Source organism: Leptonychotes weddellii, chromosome 5 (genome assembly GCF_054177405.1).
Source record: "Leptonychotes weddellii isolate Sample4059 chromosome 5, ASM5417740v2, whole genome shotgun sequence".
NCBI lineage: Eukaryota > Metazoa > Chordata > Mammalia > Carnivora > Phocidae > Leptonychotes > Leptonychotes weddellii.
The window spans coordinates 119,412,068-119,439,882 of NC_138373.1; the positions used below are offsets into that span (position 1 = coordinate 119,412,068).

At 36.2% G+C, this 27,815-nt stretch overlaps 1 protein-coding gene across 1 annotated transcript in view; it reads left to right on the plus strand.

Annotated features, from left to right (window-relative positions):
* TRHDE (thyrotropin releasing hormone degrading enzyme) overlaps window positions 1–27,815 on the plus strand; it is a 349,173-nt gene that overhangs the window by 286,380 nt on the left and 34,978 nt on the right. The window contains exon 13 of the mRNA XM_006728228.3: window positions 26,399–26,546. Within this exon, the coding sequence (XP_006728291.1) occupies window positions 26,399–26,546 (148 nt within the window). The remainder of the gene's footprint in view (window positions 1–26,398; window positions 26,547–27,815) is intronic.

Sequence of the window (27,815 nt, forward strand, 5' to 3'; positions counted from 1 at the left end):
CCAACTACAAAATGTGTATAAATGAGTACCTATATCAGAGTTTTATTTTGAATATTAAATGAGATTATGTAATAAACATTCTGTATAGTCCTGGGCCCAGTAAGTGCTTAATCAATATTTTCTGTTATTATATGACCTTCCTTGACAGATCAGCATCTATCATGACATTCAGGAGACATAAGATATTGAACTGAGACTTTAGGGCTAGAAAAGTAGTTAATTCAGGATATGCCCAATTTCCCTTAGTTTCACCTCAGTTTAAAATGTATCATTCAGGATTGATTTTATTGGAAATGTATACCCATATACCCAAGTAAAAAATGTGTCCCCAAGTTTAATTCAAGTCCATTCTGATGAAGTTTTCAACTCTCAGTTTTCATTCCACTTTATCTTTCTCTATAACATACTCTTCCTTAGCTTTCTTTTGATAACTAATATCATTGTAATCTAGAATACTCCTTCCAATATACACCATGCAGTTTTAAGTATGAAGGTTGCACATTAACATTAAATTTAGTCACTTTGATAATTAAATGTATAAAGGAGGTGCAAGTAAATCTGGATAAATGTAGCTTCATGATGTTGAAAGCAAGTAGCCTCTTAAAAACAACATTCACATACAAAACACACTTTTTTATAGTTGTTAGAAATGCATGTATTTCATTTGTTCATTAAGTAAATGTTTATGAAGAACCCACTATACTGGTGTATTATATTAAACATATGAACTATAAAATTTAATAGGATACCCTCAAATGCCTTAGAATTTAGAGAGAGACCATAATCCCACAATTATCTAATGTTAAGATTTTTATCTAATGTAATACATTGGTCTAAAGTATTTAAAGTTTTTATAATATAAATGTTAGGTGTTTTAAGAGCACATCTAAACACTGTTTTAATGGAAGGAGTGACCACTTCTGGATGATATGCTCACAGTCTCCTACTGCTTCATGGAAGAAGTAGCAATTGAGAACTTAGGGTGACCTTTGAAAAACACGTGAAAGAAGGAAACAAGTAACATCACACAAATAGTCACGTGATACCTACATCCAGGATTATCTGGTAATAGAGATCAAGCATTTTTTAAAACAAATTATGATATATTCTTTTTTTTTTGACTTTATTTATTTTTAAAATTTTAATTCCAGTGTAGTTAACATACAGTACTGTATCAGTCAGGTGTACAATATAGTGAGTTAACAATTCCATATATTACTCAGTGCTCATCAAATGTGCTCTTAATTCCCTTCACCTATTCACCCGTCTTCCTGCCTACCTTCCCTCTGGTATCCATGTCTTTGTTCTCTATATTTAGGAGTCTGTTTTTTGGTTTCTCTTGTACTTTTTTTTTTCTTTGTTTCTTAAATTCCATGTAGCAGTGAAATCATATAGTGTTTTTCTCTCTCTGATTAACATTATACTCTCTAAATCTATCCATGTTGCAAATGACAAGATTTCATTCTTGTTTTATGGTTGATATAGATAGATGATAGATAGATATAGATATAGATATAGATGATATAGATAGAGATACCAGTTCTTCTTTATCCATTCATCTATCGATGGACACTTGGGCTGCTTGCTTCGATACTTTGGCATTTGTAAATAATGCTGCAATTAACATAGGGGTGAATATATCCCTAGTGTTTTTATATTCTTAGGGTAGATACCCAGTATGGTAGGGTAGTTCTATTTTTAACTTTTTGAGGAACCTCCATACTTGTTCCACAGTGGCTGCACCAGTTTGCCTTCCCACCAACAGTGCATAAGGGTTCCTTTTTCTCCACCCTCGCCAACACTTGTTGTTTCTTGAGTTTTTTATTTTAACCATTCTGACAGGTGTGAGGTGATATCTCATTGTGGTTTTGATTTGCATTCCCCTGATGATGAGCAATGTTGAGCATCTTTCGTATGTCTCTTGTCCATCTGGATATTTAAAGAAATACCGGTTCATGTCTTAGGCCCATTTTAATTGAATTATTTGTAGGTTATTTGGTGGTGTTTTATCAGTTCTTTATATATTTTGCATACTAACCCTTTATCAGATACGTCATTTGCAAACATCCTCTCCAATTTGGTACATTATGTTTCAGTTTTGTTGGTTTCCTTCACTGTGCAGAAGCTTTTTATTTTCATGTAGTTTCAATAGTTTATTTTTGTTTTTGTTTCCTTTGCCTCAGGAGACATATCTGGAAAGATATTTCAGCCAGTGTCAGAGAAATTACTGCCTGTACTCTTTTAGGATTTTTATGGCTTCAGTTCTCACACTTAGGCCTTTAATCCATCTTGAGTTTATTTCTGTGCATGGTGTAGGAAAGTAGTCCAGTTTCATTCTTTTGCATGTTGTTGTCCAGTTTTCCCAACACCTTTTGTTGAAGAGACTGTCATTTTCCCATTACATACCCTTACCTCCTTTATCAAGGATTAATTGACCATATACTTGTTGGTTTGTTTCTGAGCTTTCTACTCTGTTCCAGTGATCTATGTGTTTATTTTTGTACCAGTACAATACTGTCTTGATTATCAAAATTTTTTAATATAACTTGAAATCTGGAATTGTGATACATCTGGTTTTGCTTTCCTTTTTCAAGGTTGCTTTGGCTACTCAGGGTCTTTTGTAGTTCCATACAAATTTTAGGATTGTTCTAGTTTTGTGAAAAATGCTGTTGGTAGTTTGATAGGGATTGTATTAAATGTGTAGATTACTTTGGTAGTATAGATTTTTAACAACATTCTTCCAATTCATGAGCATGGAATGTTTTTTCATTTCTTTGTGTCATTTTCGATTTCTTTCATTAATTTTTATACTTTTCAGAGTACAGGTCTTTCACCTCTTTGGTTAAGTTCATTCCTGGGTATTTTATTTTATTTTATTTTATTTTTTGGTGCAATTGTAAATGAGATTGTTTTCTTGATTTCTCTTTCTGCTGCTTCATTATTAGTGTATAGAAATACAACAGATTTCTGTACATTGATTTTGTATCCTGCAACCTTACTGAATTCGTTTATCACTTCTAGTAGTTTTTTGGTGGAATAGTATCATGTCATTTGCAAAAAATGAAAGTTTTACATCTGTCTTACCTATTTGGGTGCCTTTTATTTCTTTTTGTTGTCTGATTGTTGTGGCTAGGACCTTCAGGACTATGTTGAGTAAAAGTGGTGAGAGTGGACATCCTTGTCTTGTTCTTGACCTTAGGGGAAAAGTTCTGTTTTTCCCCATTGAGTATGAGGTTAACTGTAGGTTTCTCATATAAGGCCTTTATCATGTTGAAGTATATTCCCTCTAAACCTACTTTGTTGAGGGTTTTTCTCATGAATTAATATTGTATTTGTCAAATGCTTTTTCTTCGTCTATTGAAATGATCATATGGTTTTTATCCTTTCTCTTATTGATGTGATGTATCACATTGATTGATTTGTAAATATCAAACCACCCTTGCATCCTGGGACTAAATCCCACTTGATCATGGTGAATGATGTGTGTGTTGTGTGTGTGGTGTTTGTGTGTGTGTGTCTGTGTGGTTTGTTTGTTTGTTTTGTGAATGATGTTATTAATATATTGTTGGATTTGGTTTGCTAATATTTTGTTGAGGATTTTTGCCTCAGTGTTCATCAGAGATAATGGCCTGAGTCCTCTTTTTCTGGTTTTGGTATCAGGATAATGCTGGCCTCGTAGAATTAATTTGGAAGTTTTCCTTTCTCTTCTATTTTTGGAAAAGTTTGAGAAGAACAGATATTAACTCTTCTTTAAATGTTTGACAGAATTCCCTTGTGAAACTGCCTGGTCCTGCACTTTTGTTTGTTGGGAATTTTTTAATTACTAATTCAATTTCATTGTTGGTAATCAGTCTGTTCAAATTTTTTATTTCTTCCTGCTTCAGTTTTAGTAGGTGATATGTTTCTGGGGTTTTATCTATGTCTTTTAGGTTGTCCAATTTGTTGACTTGTAGTTTTCCATAATAATCTCTTAGCATCCTTTGTATTTCTTGTTACCTTTCCTCTTTCATTTGTGATTTTGTTTATTTGAGTCTTCTTCCTCTCTCTCCCTTTCTTTCTTTCTTTCTTCCTTTCTTCCTTTCTTCCTTCTTTCCTGCCTTCCTGCCTTCCTTCCTTTTTTTTTTTTTGGATGAGTCTAGCTAAACATTTATCAATTTTGTTCATCTTTTCAAAGAAACAGCTCCTGGTTTCATTGATCTATTCTATTTTTTTTCATTTATATATCATTTATTTCTTCTCTAATCTTTATTATTTCCTTCCTTCTGCTGGAGTTGGGTTTCATTTGTTCTTCTTTTTCCAGCTCCTTTAGGTATAAGATTAAGTTGTTTATTTGAGGTGTTTCGTGCTTCTTGATGTAGGCCTGTATTGCTATAAAATTCCCTCTTAGAATTGCTTTGGTTATATCCCAAAGGTTTTCAGAATGTCGTGTTTTGTTTTCTTTTGTTTCCATGTGCTTTTTTATTTCTTCTCTTATTTCCTGGCTGACCCATTCATTGTTTAATATCATGTTATTTAACCTCCATGTATTTGTGCTCTTTCCAGATTTTTTCTTGTGGTTGATTTCTAGTTTCATAGCACTGTGGTTAGACAAGATGCATGATATGACTTTGATCTTTTTAAATTTGTTGAGGCTTATTTTGTGGCCTAATATGTGATCTGTTCTGGAAAATGTTCTGTGTGCTCTTGAAAGGAATGTGTATTCTGCTGTTTTAGGATGGAATGTTCTGAATATATCTGTTAAATCCATCTGTCCTGTGTGTCATTCAAAGCCACTATTTCCTCACTGATTTTCTGTTTGGATGATCTGACCATTGATATGAGTGGAGGATTAAATCCCCTGCTATTATTGTAGTACTATTGATTAGTTTCTTTATGTTTGCCATTGACTTTTTTATGTATTTGGGTGTTCCCATGCTGGGTGCATAAATATTTAGAATTGTTGTCTTATTGTTGGATTGTCCCCTTTATGATTATATTGTGTCCTTTTTTGTCTCTTGTTACAATTTTAAAGTGTATTTTCTCTGACATAAGTATTGGTATCCCAGCTTTCTTTTCACTTCAGTTTGCAGGATAAATGTTTCTCCATCCCCTCACTTTCAAACTGCATGTGTCTTTAGGGCTGAAATGAGTCTCTTGTAGGCAGCATATAGATGGGTCTTGTGTTTTTTATCCATTCTGTCACCCTATGTCTTAATTGGAGCATTTTGTCCATTTACATTTATTTTGCTACTTATTTTATGGTTGTTTTTATAGTTCTTTTCTGATCCTTTCTTCTCTTGCTCTCTTCTCTCACAGTTTGCTGGTTTTCTTTAGTGATATACTTGGATTCCTCTCTCTTTATTTTTTGAAAATCTATTACTGATTTTTGATTTGTGCACCATGAGGTTTGTGTATAACATCTTCTACATATAGCAGTCTATATGAAGTTGATGGTTGCTTATGTTTGAACCCATTTTTTACTCCTCCTCCCCACATTTTAGGTATATGGTGTCATACTTCACGTCCTTTTATTTTGTGAGTCTCTTGATTGATTTTTACAGATATATCTATTTTTTATTGCTTTTGTGCTTCCTAATTTTCTTATTCTTACTTATGGTCTTTCCTTTCTACTCAGAGTCCCCCTTTAACATTTCTTGTAACTTTGGTTTAGTGGTCATGAACTCCTTTAGCTTTTGTTTGTCTAGCAAACTCTTTATCTCTCTTCTATTCTGAATGATAGCATTGCTAATTAGAATATTCTTGGCTGCAGATTGTTTCCTTTCCATTGAATATATCATGCCACTTTCTATGGTCTTCAAAGTTTCCTCTAAAAAATCCACTGAAAGCCTTAAGGGGTTTCCCTTGTATGTAGCTGTCTTCTTTTCTCCTGCTACTTTTAAAATTCTGTTTATCACTACTTTTTGCCATTGTAATTACTAGGTATCTTGGTGTGGGACTCCTTGGGTTGATTTTGTTGGGGGGATTTGTGTGCCTCCTGGATCTAGATATCTATTTTCTTTCCCAGATTAGGGAAGTTTTAAGCTATTATTTCTTCAAAATAATTTTCTGCTCCCTTTTCTCTCTCTTCCTCTCCTGAGATCTGTATAATGTGAATGTTATTATGTTTTATGGAGTTGCTGCGTTCTCTAAGTCTATTTTCATTTCACACAATTCTTTTTTATCTCACTTCTCAGCTTGATTACTTTCCATTACTCTGTCCTCCAGGTCACTAAATCTTTTTTCCATACCTTTGCTTCTTCTAACCTATTGATTTCATCTATTGTATTTTTACTTTCATTTATTGTGTTCTTCATCTCAGATTAGTTCTTTTTTTATCTCTTTGTTTAGGGTCTCACTGATGTCCTCCACTCTTTTCTCAAGTCCAGTGAGTATCTTTATGATCATTACTTTAAATTCTCTATCAGGCGTATTACTTATATCCATTTCACTTAGGTTTATTGCTGTGGTTTTGTCCTGTTCTTTCATTTGGGACATATTCCTCTTTCTCCTCATTTTGTCTTGTTCTCTCTATTACTGTGTGTTAGGAAGGTCAGATATGTCTCCGGCTCTTGAAAGTAATGGCCGTATGAAGAAGAGGTCCTGTAGTTCCCTGTAGTTCAGTGTCCTGTTCACCAGAACCTCACCAGAACTTCAAGGATATCTCCTATGTGTGTTGCATGAACCCTGCTCTCCTGTCTTGGTTGCTTTTTCCTTCAGTCCAATCATCTTCAGTGGTTCACTTTGCCTGTTGTGGGCAGTGTTTGGTCTCTGTAGTGTTAGTAGACTGATTTTAACAAGGTGCATTTTGGTCTTTTGTGGGAGGGGGCCACTGCTCCTGCCGCCACCAAAACCAAGGCCTCACAAAGTGTGTGGGTCAGGAGGTGAGGTGTTGGCAAGGTTTGAGCCGGTCTCCTGGGGGTGGGGGCCTGCAGTGCTAGAATTGAGGCAAGTGTGCTGGAAAGAGTGGATCCACCAAAGAGCAGGGGACAGGGCTTGGTGTAAGCAAGTTTTGGTAGTGAATGTCCATGCCCTGATCATTCCTGCAGGTGGCCCTGTGTTTATGCTGGGGAGCTGGGGAGGGAAATGGCATTTGCCTGCTCCTTTGTTCCTGGAGAAGCCCCTCAGGGAATCCTGCCCTTCTTGGACAAGCTCTGAGATTAGTAAATAACTCTCCCTCCTGTGTGCCCCAGGTATTTTTTAAACTGCTGGTTCTGTGGTTATCTCCACAAACTCTTTGTCCTGCTATATCTTTAAGGGTGGGGACTCAGATTGCTTTTGCCCTCTGGCTCTCCCAGAATGGAACCAGCTGATTTTTAAAAGTCCAGTCTTTAGGTCCTGGTGGTTGTAAGAACTCATGAAATTTGGCCCCTCTAGTTTTCAAAGACAAATATTATGGGGATTCTTCTTCCCCATGCTGGCTCCCTGGTGTGATAGTTTGTTTCTCCTGTCCATGCCAATGGCTCCCTCACCTCCGAATGGCCCAAGACCTGTTCAGCACCCTACCACATCTCTGTCCTTCCTACCCTCTTAGATGTAGCTTCTTTTCTCCCTTTAGTTGTAGAGCTTGTTCTGCCAGTTTTGGGGTCATTTTCTGGGTTGTTTACACTGATAAGAGTGTTATCTAGTTGTATCCATGGGATGAGGTGAGCTTAGGGTCCTCCTACGCCAACCATCTTCCTTGACCTCTTTCCAACTCAAGTTTTTTAGCAGTCATTAGTATTTCACGATAATCTTCAAAGGGATCTCAAAATAAAGTGACTGCAACAAACACATGTAGAAGAGGAAGGTGGACATGAAGAGATAAGAATGAGAAATTTAAAATGATAGCATCTTTTTCAAATTTAGGTTTTTAAGAAAGGAATTCCTTGCCATTATGAAAATCTGCTCCCAGTTTTGGATTAAGAAGCATGCTCAGATTTCAAGTCTCTGGATACATAGAGGATGTCCAAATTTCAGCTTTACCTAGTTAGAGTGATCTGCTACAATAGAAAGGCCATTTAAAAATATTTCCTTGGCTAACCAGTTTCATTTTTTATGTGATTCAGTTTTAAGCCATATTTATCTGAATATACTTTGCTATATATGGGAATTTAATGAAGATCTGGAAATACAGATTCCTCTCCCCATTAAGCCTCATTGAACTGGAGATCTTTTGGAATTTCTTATTGTTGGATTCATGCTTAGAGTATTATAGTGCATGCATTTCCTTTTTAACTGTTAATAATTCTTGTGGTCCTTTCTATATTGTATTTATGAGTCAACAGCAACTTGTGCTTTGATTAGGAAAAGTAAGAGAGGGTTTTGTGTGTGAGTGTATTCTAAAGTATGTATTATATAAGACTTTTTAATATATATTCTAAAATAGAAATTATATGTTTGGCTTCTTTAAAGCTGCTAGTGTGCTATTTCTCCTAATCTGCATGCCATAATTGAGGAGGGATAAGGAGAAAAAAACTGTTATAATCTCTTCTTTTTTTTGAAATATAGTATTCTCATAAAAGCCATTTACTGCAGAAAATTATTAAGTAATACTTATTTAATTGCCCAAACAAATTTAAGTATACTTAACCAACTCTGTCCTCCACAAATGGATTGTGTAATGTACCTAGCATGTGGTGAAAAAAAATCCACTGGTTTACACTTAGTAATTACCAAAACTTAATATCAATGATCATATTTTTATATTTAGTTAGAATCAACATTGTCTTTATCTACTTTTAACTTCCAAATGTCCCCTCTAAAGTCCTACAATGTTTTTCCATATTAGAAAATCCTAAAGAAAATGTTTGCTTCACTTGATAAAGTACAAGGAGTAAATAAGGTTGCCATCTATTTTTTCTTTTTAATACATGAAATGCTAATTTCCTTAAGCTTGTTTTATATTCTTGGTCAGCGAACTGGGGAATCAAATGATACGTTCTGAAATTATATCTTTTGAATACAAACCAAAGTCCAAAGTTCAATATCTCCAAGTGAAGCAGAGAGATCCCTATATCAACTCTGGAAACCTTTGAATTAATAAGTTGGTATCTTTCACACAAACAATTCTCCATGATGGGGCAGGATACAAAAAAACTTGCCACTCAAGATAGGGAAAAATGGGAGAAATTGGAACCATTGTGAAAGACTCCTGGGGATGAGTAGTTTCTTGATTAGATTCTGATATTGCTGTTGGAGCATAGCTTCCTGGTCAAGTTTTCTTAATAATCTCTGGATCTGCCCTTTGGGAAACTTTCCCTTTTCTATCATCCTACATGAGCATATATGAGATGAGTGTTGGGCATATACCTTCCTTGGGTGCCATGCAGCTTATATCCCACTTTCTGCTTCTAGAAGTTTGAGTACATAAGGATTCTTTCAAGTCTTAAACAGTTACACATTCTTTGAGTCCAAGATTATAGCATCCTTGGTAGCAAAACTCTCTTAAAAACTTAGTGGGCTTCCTATTTCATTCCAGGCAGTTTCATATTGGGGATTATCTTGAGTTCATCAATCTTCAACAGGACAGCCTGACTCTTAGGCTTTTCCCTTGCATTATATTTCTATTTTGAAAATATTTGCTATCAAGTAGACCTCCTTTGTGACCAATGGTTGTTAACTTTAACAAATAGCCCCATGTCAACTTGGGATTGTCTCCATTCCAACTTGGCAGAAGGGGACAGACGGCATGGAGAAACACACAGTGGGCTTTATATTGCCAGTCTGGAAGACTTGCATCACTTCTGCCTACTTTCCTCTGATAGAAATGAAATTACATGGTAAGACCTAATTTTGAAGGAATCAGATAAATGAGGTCTGGTCATGTTCTCAGGATGAAAAAAGAAAGGGATTTGGTCAATAGCAAGCTGAGTACTCCACAGATACCAATTGAATATGCTACCAGAAATAGATGAGAGTGCTGGTTTCAACACAACAGTCCCAGGACTTGTATTGGCATGGCCATTTTTTGTTTGTTTATTACACATTGTTTTTAAAGGATATTCAGCTGAAGGAAATGAAATACATATTCATTTCCACCTTAACAGCAACTGACAGCAACCAAAAAGGAAGGAAGGAAGGAAGGAAGGAAGGAAGGAAGGAAGGAAAGGAGGAAGGGAAGGAGGGAGGAGGGAAGGGAAGGGAGGGAGGGAGGGAAGGAAGGAGGGAGGGAGGGAGGAGGGAAAGGAGGAAGAGAAAGAATGACTAACAAATACAATGAATTATGGACACAAATATACAATGATTCTGAAAATAGATGACAGTATTTATAGATATTTACAGATCCTCTGTGGGACACAGAAATCTATAAAAATGGAAGGCAGCTCCTTGGAGGGAGTGCCTTATTTAGAATAATGGAATCCTGAGGCATGATGGGTTAATTGCTGAATCTCTCCACACGAAGGAACAGGAAACAAATTTAGGCCTGAAAGAGAAGACATGCAAAAGGAAGCAGGGGACAGAAATGGGGTGGGAAAGAAATATATATGGCAATTTGCTTGGCAACCATTAATTGAGACAACTGGAGAGAAACAATTAAATGCTAAATCACCACAATGAGAACCTGCAATCTACAAGGTCTAAGTATGAATCACACAGCTATATAGTATATTCTGAAATGGGACGATGGAGCAGAAATATGCCCCTAAACAGATGGAACTACTGATTTGATTAGAGCCAGATCTGAAATAACAACCCTAATGTAAACTGCTACAGGTCCAACCTATTCACCATGATTGTTTTTTAGCCACAACTTATCAGCAACTATTTTTACTGAATAGGAATTTCCTTTTCAACTATGAGTGCTGTTTAAACATAATCCAACTTCAAATCCATAGGAGTATGGAAAGATACCATAAGAATAATAGTTAAGAATCATAATAACAGGGGCACCTGGGTGGCTGAGTTGGTTAAGTGTCTGACTTTGGCTCAGGTCATGATCTCAGGGTCCTGGGATTGAGACCTATGTTGGGCTCCCTGCTCAGAAGGGAGTCTGCTTCTCCCTCCGACCCTCCCCTGCTCATGCTCTCTCTCTCTCAAATAAATAAATAAATAAAATCTCTTAAAAAACAGAATCATTATAATGACAGAAGAACTAGAACATCAAACAAATAATTGAAATATACCCATCTATGTGATTTCAAAGAATTAAAACAAAGAAATAGGGGTTTTTGTGGGGTTTGTCTTTTGAGGTAAGAGTTTATTTATTTATTTATTTTTAAAGATTTTATTTATTTATTTGAGAGAGAGCGAGCGAGAGAGAGAGCACAAGGAGGGGGAGCAGCACGCAGAGGGAGAAGCAGACTCTCTGCTGAACAGGAAGCCCGATGCGGGACTCGATCCCAGGACCCTGAGATCATGATCTGAGCCAAAGGCAGATGCTTAACTGACTGAGCCACCCAGGCATCCCTGAGGTAAGAGTTTAAAGAAAACATGCAAAAGAATAAAAAAGAGATAAGGCAGCAAAAAGAATGAAGGTGATCTGGCATTACAAGAAAGAAAGCCATGTGAGAAGCAGTATAAATTACATAAACACATGGGGAAACATTGTCAGGGACATAGAGAACAAGCTTGCAATCGTTGAGATCAATGAAATAGAAAAAACAATGAAAATCATAAGATAAATAAGATGCATCTAATGTGTGTGTTGGTGTATGTGTATGTGTGTGCATTTAATATTCATGAAAAAGAAGAAAACAAATTAAAGAAATTTGAAGATATACGAAGAGTAGCTTTCTCACAATAAAGACATGAATATATAGATTGAAAGGGCACCCTGTGTTTTAGGAAAAAAAAAAAAAACAGAAGGATTAACGTGGAGATATATCTTGATAAATAGCCTGAACTTTCTAAATTAAACAGAAGAACAAGTTACCTAGAAAGTGGAAAATTCAGACTGACTCAGATTTCTATAAGCCCAGAATATTCCAGTGGATAGAATACAAAATCTTTTATACAGTCAACTTATCTTTGCCTACAAAAGAATGGTGATGAGTCTTGAATGCACTTGCACATGGACTCAGGGATAAAGAGGCAAGAGAATTAAGGTTACAAAATAGAAGGCAAATCTTTAAACCAAGAAAATGTAGAAATGATTCAGCAAGTGAAAATCCAGAGGGGCCACAGAGTTTAGTAGAAAGTGTAAGTCTGATGATTTCCTCATCTTTCTTATCAGAAAGCAGTGGATACAGATTTAACCATGAATAAATCAATAGGGAAAAAAATTCTTTTCAGATAGCTTACTTTAATTGAGATGAAGTTCCTTTTGGAAAGATAGAGTAGCAAATGCAAGTTTTTAAAGAGTATTTTAGTCACATGGAGTGAAGGTTTTCTGCCATTTTTCTAAAACTACGAATTCTTTGAGAGACCTATCACTTTGTCATTTTTCTTCTAAATTTCTGCCTTTTGATATTAAATACATGATTCTTGTGAAAATTATTGTTGTATTAGAATTATATGTTAAATAATATAATGACTTTTATTAAATTACAATTCCAGAATTATTTTTCTCATAAAAGTGGTTGTCTTACTAGAGAGAAATTTCTAATTTTTAAAATTTTGTATCAATTTCAAAATATTTTTGAACTACATGTGATCATTTTAGCAAAATATAAAATATTTTAAGCATATGGTTCTTATTAAAAAGAGAATATTTTATTTTTACACTAGTATTTTTAAAATAATGTAAATTAACTAGCAATTTTTTTTATTGTTTTATATTTTCATTGATGCTTCAACTTTAAAAAATTGCTTCCTACCAGTGGTAATGAGGGGTAAATTTTCAGACAGTAAGCAAGGACTTAACTATAGGACTGTTATTAAAATTAATGAGTGTCATTGTTAGAACATAGTAAATCTATACCATTAATGTTCTCTAATTGTTAATCATTATTAAGGTGTTAGAACATCATTATCATTACTTTTTTTCCTAAGTTTTATTTGAACATCATCAGCGTTAAAGAAAATCAAGGAAAGGTTAAGGTCTTACATTTCTGAGCTGGGGATCCAGGATTAATTAAATATTTCCACATTAGTAGTACATCTTCAGAATTTTGTGACCCTGGGAGTTGAAGGATAAATGGAGAGATTGAGAGCGATGTAGCTAGTAGAGGAAGCTACTTCCCTCCCTAACCTCTATTCCTGGAGGTTCTGTGATTTGTCTACATGTTAGCATCCCAAAGGACAAGAATTATCCGTTATTTTAATATATAGTTGTTGGCTGATCTCTAAAGGATTTTAATGTATTTGAATTCTAAGAATTGAAAATTTCCTCAAGTAAATCCAGAACTCCTTGTGAGTACAAATTCTCAACTAAGTTGATCATATTGTTACAGGGCCAGTATTTATTTTATACACTGTGGCTTGGCAAATTTGTTTATCTTCATCCTTCATTTCTTTGGGTTATCATTTAGCCCCCTTATGAAAGAGAACAAAGTACCACAAGTTTAGCTAACATGCCTACCTCCCTAAAGGTGATTTCAAGTGGGTACAGCTCTCTTCTTTTTCAAGGTACTAATCCTTTTTTTATACAATGAATTATATAGTTGAAGTCCTTTTTCTATTGGTAATAAAAAGTATTTTTACCTTCCACATTTCATCTACAATGCCACTGAGTGGCTTTTAATGCTAATTTGGAATGGAGTATAATATTCTGAGAGGCAGGAAAATATCACTTTAAATCATGAAGAATTAGATTAGATATTTCATTTCACCATAAGTAAAGATGAATATTTTACTAAGATTAGAGAAGGAGGAAATGCATGACGCACAGAGAAGTTGTGTCCTTCTCTCTGCCTTTCTATCATTCACCATTGTTGCCAGAAATCATTTCTTTGACATGCTAAGAGCAGTTGTGATTGAATTTAGGAGAAATATGGATGGTTGTTATCATTACTAAATGAAAAAGACTTTTTCTCCTTCGATTCAATAGAAAATATGTAAAGAAAAACAAACAAAATGCTTGTCACATTTTGTACAATCTACATAAGACAGATGATGGAATATTTCTCTAACTGATGGCTCAGTAAATCACCTCATTTTCATTGTATCCACAGTGTTGACCAACGTGCTGCCAGCCTGGCTTCCCACTTGTGATTTAAACACATGAGTCAGAATGACTTTGGAGGGTTGTGATACTCACAGATTTATGGGGCACTTGTATGTGGGATTCTCATCACTGTACAGCAACCCTGTCGTTTTTGTGACAGAGCCTGTTTGACTGGTTTTGGATTTATGATAGAAATAATTCAGAACAGAGTAATAATTTTCCCTTGGCAATTACACTACCATTTGGTACTTTGTCCCTAAGGGGAAAATGAATGCGCTGGGATCTATCCATGAGTTTAGTAGCTCGGTGTAAGGAACAAATCAAGGTCAGAACACAAATGCAGAATACGTGGTTGCCGAATTCTCATTCTGGTTCTCCAGCCCGAAAGCTCACCACATTTCTGTGGACTTTTACAGTTTACAAAAATCGCTTCCATTTCTTGTCTTTCAGCTTTCACAGCGACTCTGGGAAGTAAATACCATTTCTCTCATTTTGTAAAGAAGGAAACCAAGACCAGAAATGTTGCCTTCCTTGAGTTTGTTATTCAGCAAATATTTTTAATTTTTTTTTTCAAGTAGTTCCATTCCCAACGTGGGGCTTGAACTCACGACCCTGAGATTGAGAGTCGCTTGCTCTACAGACTGAGCCAGCCAGACACCGCTTCAGCAGATATTTTTAAACATAGACAATAAGAAGGCTTTCTGATGCACACTGGGGATACACAGATATATAAGACTTAGTCCCTTCTTTGGTTTTTTAAAACTATTATGAATAATTTCAAATATACACAAAAGCCAGTAGAAAAGTGTATCCATTGCTCTGCATCAGCAATGATTAACTTGTGGTCAGTCTTATTTCACCCACATCTCCATCCAACCTTTCATATCATTTTGAAGTGAATTCCAGACATTACATCATTTCATAAAATAATTTTCACTATATGTCTCTTTAAAAATGACATTACTAAACATGGTGACCTGAAATTAACATTTCCTCAACAATATCAAAATCCAGGAAGTGTTTAAATTTCCAATGGTCTCATAAGTGCCATATTTTTTTTTTAACACTTTGAATTAGGAGTCAAATGATATTACTGCTCTGTGATTAGTTGATACATCTTTTCAGTCTCTTTTAAACTATTGATTTTCCCTTTCGCCTTCAAAACAAAAGTTCTTTCCAATAGTGAGGAATGAGTTTGTTTGTTCTACATAATTCCCACTGTCTAGATTTTGCTGACTGCCTCCTCACTGTGTACTTTTCTATGTTCTTCTATCCTCTCTATTGCCTGTAAATTGGTAATCAAATCCAGGGCCTTGATCCATTACAGGTTCACCTTTTTAGCAAGTTTGCTTCACAGTTGACTCTCTATGAATGCATAAAAGAAATAGTCATGTTTTTATGACATTTGCAGCTATTACTGTTCAATGCCTAAATCTACTAAGGTTGCAAAATGGTGATTCACTGGTTTTTCTTCCATTCATAAACAAAATAGTTCTCTCAAGAGAAACTTGCTTTCACTTACTATTTGGTGACCCAGTGATACAGTTTTTAAAGAAAGGCAGGATAAATGCCTGAATGTTTCCCTGTACTTTTCAGTTTCAAAAATGAGCCAGTTCTCTAGCATGCTCCATAGTGACCAATTATTTTGTTTTGTTTCATTTTTAGTTAAGTACCATTTTGTCCTATGGATTTGAGTATATTTAATAAGTTTAATTCCACTGTAGTTTTTCTTTTTAATGATACTCAAGGTGTTCTAACTTCAAGTTGATTGCAGAGCCCAGGTGTAATGGGTTGCTGTCACTTTGTACTTGTTAGATTCCCTTTATCACTTTTGGTGGCTCTTCTAAAACTTTCCCACCTGAGTCATTATTCTCTTCTGCATGGCTAGATTATACTCTCAAAAGTGTTTTTCTTTTCTTTTTTTAAAGGCATCCATTTGGGACTGAATCTTCCTGCTTAATTATTTACCTTTGTGTCAGTCTAAAATTCAGACCTTAGCTGTATGTTTAGAAAATTATGTACAGAATTATAATGGCTGCATATATGTAATGATACCTCTATGAATAGACTGGGAGTGGGATTGGCTTGGTTTTGTAAGTTCTCGTTGAGGTTTTTAATTGAAGCCCACTATCCAGGCCCAGGTGTCTGTCCTACAATTATGTCCAGAAAGCAATTTCCCCCACACTCCATATGCCAGTATTCAACTCTTCATTCTTTTTTTTTTTTTTTAAGATTTTATTTATTTATTTGACAGAGAGAGAGACAGCGAGAGAGGGAACACAAGCAGGGGGAGTGGGAGAGGGAGAAGCAGGCTTCCCGCTGAGCAGGGAGCCTGATGTGGGGCTCGATCCCAGGACTCCGGGATCATGACCTGAGCCGAAGGCAGTTGCTTAACCAACTGAGCCACCCAGGTGCCCTCCAACAGCAGTTCTAATGCTACTTCCTCAGAGACCTCTTAGCTGGAAAGAGTTTCTTCTTGCACAGATTACTTGCATTTTTTTTTTTAAAGATTTTATTTATTTATTTGACAGAGAGAGACAGAGAGAGAGGGGGAACACAAGCAGGGGGAGTGGGAGAGGGAGAAGCAGGCTTCCCGCGGAGCAGGGAGCCCGATGTGGGACTCGATCCCAGGACCCTGGGACCATGACCCGAGCCGAAAGCAGACGCATTCTTTCCTTCTTAGTCTGTGTGTAGGACCCTTACACCACTTTCCATAGCCTCAACTCCTCCTTTCTTGTAAGACTTTGAGATGGAAAATATGTTCTTTAGTTTGAAATATTTCCTCTTACTTAAAGATCCTAATTGTATATGATGACCCCTCCCTTTCTTTTGTAGACCACATCCCAGTACTCTCTTGTTTTGCCTGCATCAGCAATATCTCTGAAAGCAGCGTGTTGCAATGCATGCTCCTTGTGGTAGATATATTGCCACTAACTGGTGTCAGGCTTTCCAGGCCAGAGTCTGGGCTGAGAGTGTTCTTGTCTTATGGAGATTAGACCAGGTACCGAAGGAACCCAGGGAATCAGGGGGCAGTGGTGCATAAAGTGGTTTTGCCAGAAGTGGCCCCAAATGACCAAAGTCTAAAAGCTATATCAACAATAAGTCCACTAACCCATCCATTTCAAAGTCATAGCCATGGACCATACTACTCTCTCCTTCCCCATAGGTTCTAATACGTTATGTTTCCTTCATAAGGCCTCCAAAGATTACTCCCACTAGATTTCCTCTATATTCTTCTTCTCATTTTTTTCCTTTTACTAGAAGATGGGAGAGGGAATACAAAATGACTTGCCAGGCCTTTTTGGTATAGTGATAAGAATATTGGTGCAGGAAAACTGAGTTCAAATACCAGCACCACCATTTATTTGCAATATGATACTGGAGAGGTGAGATAGCATTTTGAGCCTCAGTTTTGATCGGTAAAATGGGGCTAGTGATATTGCTAAGTTCAGAAGATTGTAATGAGGATTTAATAACATAATGCATATATAGCACTTGGCACAGGGTCTGGGATACCAGGGAGCACTAAATCAGTGTTGGTTACCACGGTGACTGCCTACGCTTTTCCTTTTACCTAAATCAACTGCTGATTGATGAAGCCTGAGAACGTGAACTTAGATTTGCCAAGAATCACAATGTGTTATTACTTTTAGCATGATAGTTCCAATTTGGGTGTTCCATCCAAAGAAAATCATTCAGAGTATATAAAAGCATTGTGCACAAAGATGTTCATAGCTCTGTTACTTATGTATACCCCAAGTACTCAACAATAGTGAACTTCATTTATCTTTCCAACAGAATGTTGCTAGAACTAATCCAAAGGTAATTATGAGGAATTCCTAATAATATGGAAAATTATTATAAGTAAAATATGTAAACTTTTATGTATAGTATAATAAAATCTATACAAAAAGCAAAACTTGTGATATAATATCAGATAAGAGGATATATAACCAGGTATTTTTTTAAATGTTTTTATTTATTTAAGTAATCTCTGCACCCAATGTGGTGCTCACACTCACAACCCCAAGATCAAGAGTCACATGCTCTTCTGACTAAGACAGCCAGGTACCCCTAGTTCTTTTTAAGTGGTTTGGCTTCAGTGCTATTTTTCTTTTTTCTAGTTTCCTATTATTCACACATTTGGCTAAGAAGCAGCCAAATAGGAATTTAGAAACTCCATTGATTTATGGGCTTTTAGATTAATGATTTGATATCCTGATGTCAGTAACATCTTGTTGGATATTTAAATTCTTTTTACTCCTATGTGCCTATGTAGAACATTGAAAAGTTTCACTGCCCAGTGGCAGAATTCCATACCAAATTTAAGCGTTTTATTTTCTGTGGAAATCATACACTATGTGGATTATTTTCCTCGTGGTCTTTCAGGCTGTTTTCACTATTTAAATTCTGGAATAATTCTGCTAATTAACCCAGAGAGGAATGTGCATCTTCCTCTATATAAAGTATATATTTTAAAATGTGTTCATTGCCTAAACAGTTTTGCAGTCCCATACCATCAGATGCTGTTTTTGTTTGTTTTTGTTTTTGTTTTAGCAATTGAGTAACAATAAATAATGCATGGATAAGCTTTTGGAATATTTTTTCTTCCTAATACCTGCATAAGATAGTGTTTCTAAAACAAGTCTCATGTGAAGCCTACCTCAAAAAATCATTGTTTTCATGTCAGTAACTTCACTCACTAGGTATGTTTTTCTCATAAGCATAGTCTGTATAGTGAGAGAGGGAGAGGGCCAGCTAGGAGATCATCTGGGAGGACCACATGGCATATTCGGGTTTCCTCTCTACAGCAGCTAGAGTCACCGTTTCAGAGCATAAATCAGATCAAACACTTGCAGTGGCTTTCTATCACCCACAGAAAAACAAGCTGAAGCCCTTATTTAAGGGCTTTCATGATCTAGCACCACCAACCTATGCAACCTCCTTGTACCTAGCCTACTCTTCCGTGGCTCACTCCACGCCAGCCATGAAAACCCCTTTTTGATTCTGCCCAATGTCCCCAATTTATCCCTGGCTTAGGACTTTTGACCTTGCTGTTTCCTAGGAGGCCCGCATTCCTCTCCCACCGGATTTGCTCAGTCTGGTTTCTCATGTCATGCAGGCAGGTGTCCTCACTGACGTCTGGTCTAAGCCTCCTCCTTAAATCATTCCCCATAATCCTCTGGTCCCTACTATCGCTCACTTGCCCTACCGAGCACCTGGGCTTTGATGATGTATTTCCTCATGTACTAGACTTAACATGATGAGTGCTATGATAGTGACGTGTAAACAGATGTTAAAGGAAAGGAGACAGAAAGCATTTAACTCTAGTTCAAAGTGGTATTTAGGGAGGCAGACTCACGTGGTAGAATCAGTGAGAGCTTTCTTGTCAGTCGTGGTTTTCAATTCCAGCTCTGTCACTTATTAGCCAAGTCAGCTTGGCAAGTTGATTATCTTCTTTAAACTGCAGCTTCTTTATCTAAAAAAAGGTGTGTGGGGGGGGTGCATAATAGCACTGATTCTGAAGTTTTTAAGGATAGTAAACTAAAACAAACTTAGACCATCTTTCCAAAACACCATACCGTATGGTAAATCCTCAATATACGATAGCTTAAAATAAGTTGATAGATTTCTTTTAAAAAATAGTTAACTTCACGGTATGTGCTATGGTGAGCGCTGTGAATTGTGTAAGACTGTTGAATCACAGACCTGTACCTCTGAAACAAATAATACATTATATGTTAAAAAAAAAAAAAAGAAGAAGAAGAAGAAGATAGCAGGAGGGGAAGAATGAAGGGGGGAAATCGGAGGGGGAGACGAACCATGAGACTATGGACTGTGAGACACAAACTGAGGGTTCTAGAGGGGAGGGTGGTGGGGGATGGGTTAGCCGGGTGATGGGTATTAAAGAGGGCACGTTCTGCATGGAGCACTGGGTGTTATACGCAAACAATGAATCATGGAACACTGCATCAAAAACTAATGATGTAATGTATGGTGATTAACATAACAATAAAAAAAATAGTTAACTTCAGACATAAAGCTAAGGATGTTTTCCTTTTCAGGTGAATAGCTAACATCTATTAACTCTTCCAATTAATAACCAAACATTGACTCTGCTTTTTAGCATTACTGAGTATCCAGAGGATCCCTGTATTTAGATGATGGCTGATTTCTTGAGAAATTATACTTGGAGATAAAGAAGCAGGTGTGTGTATAGAGAAGAAAGGCTGGTTGTGGTGGTGGTAGGGGACTGCACAAGTTGCAAAAAACTGTTTCTGGATGTTTTATTTTTAATCTTCAAATCTTTATTGAAGAAGACACCCTAGAGATCACATAGTTCATCCTTGTCCATTTACTGACTAGGAAAAAGATTTCCAAGCCCACCATCAATTTACTTAAGTACATGGTATAAAATAATGCTGTTGCTTCAAGGAGAGTAGGAAAGTAATCAGAAAAAAAAAAAAAAAAAGAACGTAGATGTTTATACAATGCTTCTGCTTTCTCCCTGGCTATAAAGCTATTTCATTTGGATATAGACTAGCTTATTCAAAGCTCCTTAGCTAGATAGCAATGGCCTTCTTATCTTCTATCATGTATACCATTAATAAACAAGATGACTAAAATACTATAAATATCACTCTAATAGACTTTTCCCATCCTGCTGGTATCTATTAACCCTAGAAAATGCTTAATTTAAAAAATACATATGTGTATATTAAAGTTTTATTTATTTTTTTTTTTAAAGATTTTATTTTTTTATTTATTTGACAGAGAGAGAGAGACAGCTAGAGAGGGAACACAAGCAGGGGGAGTGGGAGAGGGAGAAGCAGGCTCCCGGCTGAGCAGGGAGCCCGATGCGGGGTTCGATCCCAGGACCCTGGGATCATGACCTGAGCCGAAGGCAGACGCTTAACGACTGAGCCACCCAGGCGCCCCCCTATATTAAAGTTTTAATATGCTTGTAAAGTGCTCCTATTTTTAAGAACAATGACATTATTGCCATAACTTAATTTAGTGTAAAAATATATTTATTGAGTACCTATTTTATACTAGATTCTGCATTAGGCTATGGGGATACAAAGATAGGCAAAGCATGCTTCATTTCCTTAAAGAGTTAAGTCCAGTGAGTGAAAAAGATCATATTATATAAAATTATGATTAATATCATGATAATTATTACAAAGATTACTGTTATCAGGGTGTTCTGTGAGCCCAGAAAAGAAGTGCCTAAGTCAGTTTGGAAGAAGGCTTCCTGGAAGAGAAGGAACAGGAGAAGGAGGGGCTATGAGAACTCTTTATTGTGCAAATTTTTGTGGTTCTAATTTCACGGGGCTACAAATAAGTAATTTTGTTTCCATCTCTGCAGACAACATTTCTCCAATGCCTGAATCATAGCTTTAGTTTTTCTATGACCTGACCAAATAGACTGTTGACAGAGATACCTTCCCTGTGTATTTCCCTTTTTAGTCTATGGTACTCTGAGGACTACTGGAGTTTCCAGTCTCCACCATAGGATCTTCCCACAAAGAACACATAAAAGTCTTTAACAATGAATAACAAAAGATAATAGATAAAATAGTAAACTTTTAAATTAAGCATGTTAGCAATTGCTTTAAAAATCTGTACCCTAAAGGAGAGATATAATGTCTCCTGGACATATTGTGAAATATGTAGTAGGTGATTTATTGGTTTTAAATGAATATTCCATTAGTGAAACCTGGAGTATGATGCTCTGAAGAGTCTGATTGTGCTTTTTATTTTTTTCCGAGTTTCAAGCACCCAGAAGCCAAATGCTTTTCAAGGAAATTCACATAAAATAGGTTATTTGTGTGCAAGCCACCCATCTCAGTAGATTCGAGAGTTAACATTCACAGAATTCAGAGCAGTTTTTAAATAGTAGTTTTGGATCTTAGGTGAGAACAAAGCCAGCTAAGATCAGTGCATTTCAATATCAGCTAATATTGTGTGGTTTTAATCTTCTTATAAAAAATACTCTCTTGTATGCCTGAAGATATATTTCATTGCAAGCTCCAGTAAATTGAAGGAGACGAGGGTATGTGTGTGTTTAGGGAGGGGGAGTGGTGCCAGTGGGCAATCTTTTATCTATTTCTTTAACTTTCCTCATTTGTTTCATTTCCCCATTATCTTTTCTTTGATTCCTAAATTATTTCTTTTTTTTAAAAAAGATTTATTTATTTATTTATTTATTTATTTTAGAGAGAGAGAGAGAGAGTGTGTGCAAGTGGGGGGAGGGGCAGAGACAGAGGGGGAGAGAGAATCTCAAGCAGACTCCCCGCTGACCTGAACTGAAATTACGAGTCGGACGCTTAACTCACTGAGTCTCCCAGGTGTCCCCCCTAAATTATTGCTTATGCCAACCTATACCCCATTAGTACAGAAGATAGATATCATCTACAACCTCTTTCTAAAATATTAATAAAACACACTTAGCTGTACATGAAATATTATTTAAATTTGCTATTTTTCCCCCTATTTCGTTAGCAACATTTCTCTGTGATGATGTAAATCTAGGGCAACTGCATTTGGGCATCGGGACCCTAAATGTGCTCCCTACTGGGCTGATTACTTGGAGCTAATGTAGTGTTCCATTATTGGATTCCACACACTTCCCCCATATTGATTGCATTATCAGTAGTAGTAATCACAGATATCATTACCAGCCAATTACACAAACACATATCTAAAATAGGTAACTTATTCACCAACATTATCTCTTACAAGTCTTAATTTTGTAATGAAGCTGATCATCTTGTCCAATTGAGTGTAGCTACATATTTTGATCTAGTAGGCTAAATGTGAGTGTATTGAATTATGTAGTAGGTAATTACTTACATATGTTTGTAACAACACAAATGAGAGCAATTTGAATGTAATCTGTTTCTTATTCTATTTGAGGGCTGCATTAGAGAAGGTTAACTGCTTTAAAAAATAGACCCAAGCATGTATTTGGATCAAACACGATAGAAGTGTTTTTCCTGCTTACGTAATAGAACTGGTGTGAGAACTAGTACATGGGCGTGCAGTCATCCAGAGACCCAGGTGGGTTTCTGACATATTCAGTACAGAGTTCCAAGGTCCCCTGAAAGATTCACTTCAGGGAAAAAGAATATTGGGGAGCTAATGGGAGAGGTCTATGGGCTAACCCTGGCAGTAATGAGCATTCATGCATTATTGGCTAGTCACATGACCACACCTAACGACCAAAAAAGTGGGAATTATAATCTCTCCTAGGAAGTAGAGGAAAGCATGGATTTCTGGTGAGCAGTTAGCAATTTTTACCATAAGTACTCAAAACAGAACTTGCTCTCTTTCCCTATTTAATGAATACTTTCCTTGGCTTGTCATTATTTGGAACTTCTGTCCGCTTACTTTTCTTTTTTTTCTTTTCTTTCTTTTTTAACGATTTTATTTATTTATTTGACAGAAAGAGAGAGAGCACAAGCAGGGGGAGCTGCAGGCAGGGGGAGAAGCAGGGAGCCCGATGTGGGACTCTATCCCAGGACCCTGGGATCATGACCTGAGCCAAAGGCAGATGCTTAACGACTGAGCCACCCAGGCATCCCTGCTTTTATTTTCTTTACACTCTGTCAGATATCTTCTAAAACCTATATCCAAACCCTGCCTCTGAGACTTACACATATTAAACAACTGAAGAACGGGGAATAAAAAGATTACAAAGTATTTTTTCAAATTTTTAAACAAATAAAGTATGACCATATTATTGTAATATTTGTCGCAGTTGAAATTGTAGACAAGTAGGTTAGGATAAAAAGTTTTGGGGGCTAAGAAAGAGGTCTTCTTTTTCAACCCTCTTATTTCATAGATAAGGAATGTGAGGCTTGGCAAGATGAATTTGTTTAATTCTATGGGAAGTATTAGTAGATCCCAACTCTTTCTCAAATCCAAGTCTCTTCCATAACATGATTAGTCATCTTCTGTCGTCACATTTCCTACAAAGCATAAATCATTGAATAATGTCCATCTATTTACAGGAAAGAAGCAAAGCACAATACATTGTAACTGACGTAAGGCTAGTATGTTTAAATCTGCAATAAAATAGATCCCATACCTTTCTAGATTTTCCAAACTTACTTGAAGACCCATAATAAGTTAGCTACTCACTCAAGGTTTTTTTTGTTGTTTTTTTTACTGCATCATTTTTCTTATTTCTTCAACAAAAGAATAATGGCTTCTAGATAAATCTTCTATAACTCTAAAATTATATAATCCATGGCATGTAGAGGAGAAATTTATGATCACCATTCCAATTAGTATTTAGAATTAAAAGTTCAGGGGAAACAAATGACAAAATCTGAAATATTGAAAGGTATGTTTCTTTTAGGAGGGAAAGCCAAATCATTATTTTTATTAAAAAATTATATTGCCCTGTGCCTGTGTGGCTCAGTCAGTTAAGTGTCTGCCTTAGGCTCAGGTCATGATCTCAGGGTCCTGGGATTGAGGTCCTGCTGGGGCTCCCTGCTCAGTGGGGAGTCTGCTTCTCTGTCTCCCTCTGCTCTCCCCTTGTGCCCTGCATGCTCTCTCTCTCACTCAAATAAATAAAATCTTTAAAAAAAAAAGTTTGCTACCCACTAAAAAGGCAATATAATATTTTTTAAAATATTTATTTGTTAGAGAGAGAGAGTGCATGTGTGAGGTGGGGGGTCAGAAGGAGAGGGACAAGCGGACTTCCCGCTGAGCTGGGAGCCCGATTGGGGATGGGGGGAGCCAGGATCACAACCTGAGCCAAAGGTAGACACTTAACCACTGAGCCACCCAAGCACCCCAGTGGGTAGCAAACTCTTAAAAGTAATTGTAACTGTGTTATTGAGATGCTATGCTACCCTAGCCACAAAGATAAAATTCCTTATTTAATTGTCATTGCCATATTCTAATATCATACTTTTTCTGCAAGGATGTTTAAAATGGCAATGGTACAGGAAAAGTGGCACAAGTCTAGATGTAGTCTAAATCATACAAGCTTTAGGAAATTTTGAAATTATGTGGAAATTTGGGGTGATTCTCGCCATTCGTATTTATAGCAGGCATTAACTGTGACCGATAGTTGATCTTACACCATGAGTGAACCAAAATCGGTAGAGTGACACACATCTTTTTTTTTTTTTAATTTAAAGAAAACTCAAACATAATCTTCAGAATTGGTTTTTCTTATGAACATCTAAACATGGCTGCAAGTTTACCGTAGAGTAATTTTTGCTTGTCACAGTGAGTAAGAATTAGATAATCTGGCAAACTTATTTTAGGTGAAAATGAGACAAGGCTTTGTTTGCTCCCTGCCTGTCCACCAAGCACAAATTAAAAGGCCCATCTAATTTTGTGATGTTACAAAAGAACAACAGTGTGAAAGGTAGATAAAGGAGATAAGCAGGCTTTGGTTGCTTTCATATTTAGCTGGTCCCCGCATTAGAAGTCTGCATGCAGTTGATTATTCATGTAAAAAAAAAAAATCCAGCAAAACATATAGTGTCACGATGTGTATGCATCAGGGACATCGAGGCTGAGACAGACCATCTTTTAATGTACTGTGGATTGTCATTTATATTGCTTTGATTTGCAAGGATTTTATATGCAGTCTCCTGGAGAGTAGAGATAGACACTACTTTTTGGATCCGTTTTTGGATATACCCTCTTTAAATATGGGCAACATGTGTTCAGATCATTTTAAAAAGCTACAGTTTCATATTCTCCAAAGAATCTGACTTTGGTCCCCAAGGTGACACAGCATCTATTTTGAAAGAAAAATAATGAATGGGAAGAGCCTGTTCTTTCAACTTTTTGGGAATTTGGAGTCTATTAAAATCTAACTGAGATTTTCATAGATGTTATGGAAACCATTTCTTTTGAAAAATGTTCAAATTGTAATATGACATAGATACAGTCAAAACCTGTAAGTTGCCTCTTGAGTTTGATTGTTCTTTTGAAAACAATCTGCATTAAATATTATTACACAGAACTACACAAAGAGCAAAGAGAATGCATTGAGAAACTGAAACTTTTAGTAATCAGTTATTTTCAATTACATGTGACTTCGGAAGAGTTTCTGTGAAGGAAAATACTTAGAGTTGATTTTATTCAAATTCGGGAATTCTTTCCTTTTAAAAAATATGCATTCTGATATTTTTGTGTATGTAAATTTTTAACTCTCTAACTCTGTATATATTAAGGCACATGGCATCTTAAGTAGGACTATATTTAAAAAGTGAGTAATTTTATTTTTATAGCACTGAGTATGGCTTCTTTATACTATGATGAATCTTGCTTTCTGCCTTTTATTTGCATAAGTAAAATGTTCATTTTTGCATCATCATGTATATTTTCTGCATATAATTAACATTAACTTTTTTGACTGTGCAGAGCCGGCTATTTGCCTCAGCATATTCCCCTGGAGATTATCAGATACCTGTCTGAGGAGAAGGATTTTCTTCCTTGGCATGCTGCCAGCCGAGCTCTTTATCCCCTTGATAAATTACTGGATCGCATGGAGAAATACAATGTCTTCAATGTAAAAAGACATATTTTCTTCTTTCTTATTTTCAGTTGATGAACTGTTTTCTCATTATCCACTTTATGCAACTGATCCTGGGTTGTTTGTGTTTCTTCTTCTAATTTGTATTATCCTTTTTGTCCTGATTTTCTGTGCAACACTGATGACAATTACTTGAAGAAGAAATGTAATACGAGCTACTTTTTATTCTGGCCTAAAAGTGTCAATTAAGCTTAAATGCCTCAGAATTTAAGAACAAATATACATGGCAAATCCTTAAAGTTCAAACTTACTTTCCAAGTGTTAAAGGGCTCTGTGTTCACAAAGGACTTAACCCGGGTAGAGGGATCCCAAAGATCTTAACAGAATATAGACAGTTTCAGTAAAGATTCTTAGTCATTATTTTTATCCAAAAGGGCATAGTGAATTCAATTCACTTCCTTAATTAACAAGGATAAGATCAACATTGAGGTGAGAGCCCATTCATAATTGGGTCCAAGGGGATACAGGAGAGCAAACAATAGATAATCCAAATAGACACAAAGACATAGAAGGCAAAGACATATGACAAACATTCCAAAATGTTACCTGACCAGATTTCCTAAGCTGAAGTCTGGTAAGCCAGCGCTGCACAGTGGACACCACCTAATCTAATTTAATAACCATTTTGAATAAGATTAGGATTAAGTATGGCTAAGGAGCTTTTGATTCCTAAATTTCCTATCGCCAGTGAGGCTGGGTCTCTGTGCCTTCTGTCCCACCTTTGAGCCCTGTTTGGTTCCCTTCAGTTATCTTAGGAGTCTGCCCTGTGTTTTATAAAATCATCCTATGTCTTATGGCACACTGGCTCTGCTAATTAACCTCCACTAATTACTCGAGACTGGATTGCAATGGCATGAAATCTGTTTCTTAGCCCCCTCTACATTGTCTGATGGCCATCGGAGTTGCTTCTTGTTTCCTTATTCCAAGTCTGCATGCAAACACCTCTGTTTTGATATTTTTTTTAATTGGAATAATCCTGGCTTGACTGTTCATTGTCATTAGCTTGGTCTAATCCCTGACAACAGACATGCAAAAAAATGGATCATTACAGTTCAGGTGTAACTTTTCTCTGCTAGAGAAAGACTTATCCCACTTCTCTTTTCTCCTTAACAGAGACACTGCAATGTTAAACTTCTGTAAAAGTAAAATACATTTTTATATATATTTGTACTTTGGAACAGTATTTTGTGTCAGACACCTCAATTTCAGTAAAAGTTAAGAATTGCTTTTACTGTAATTTCAGTG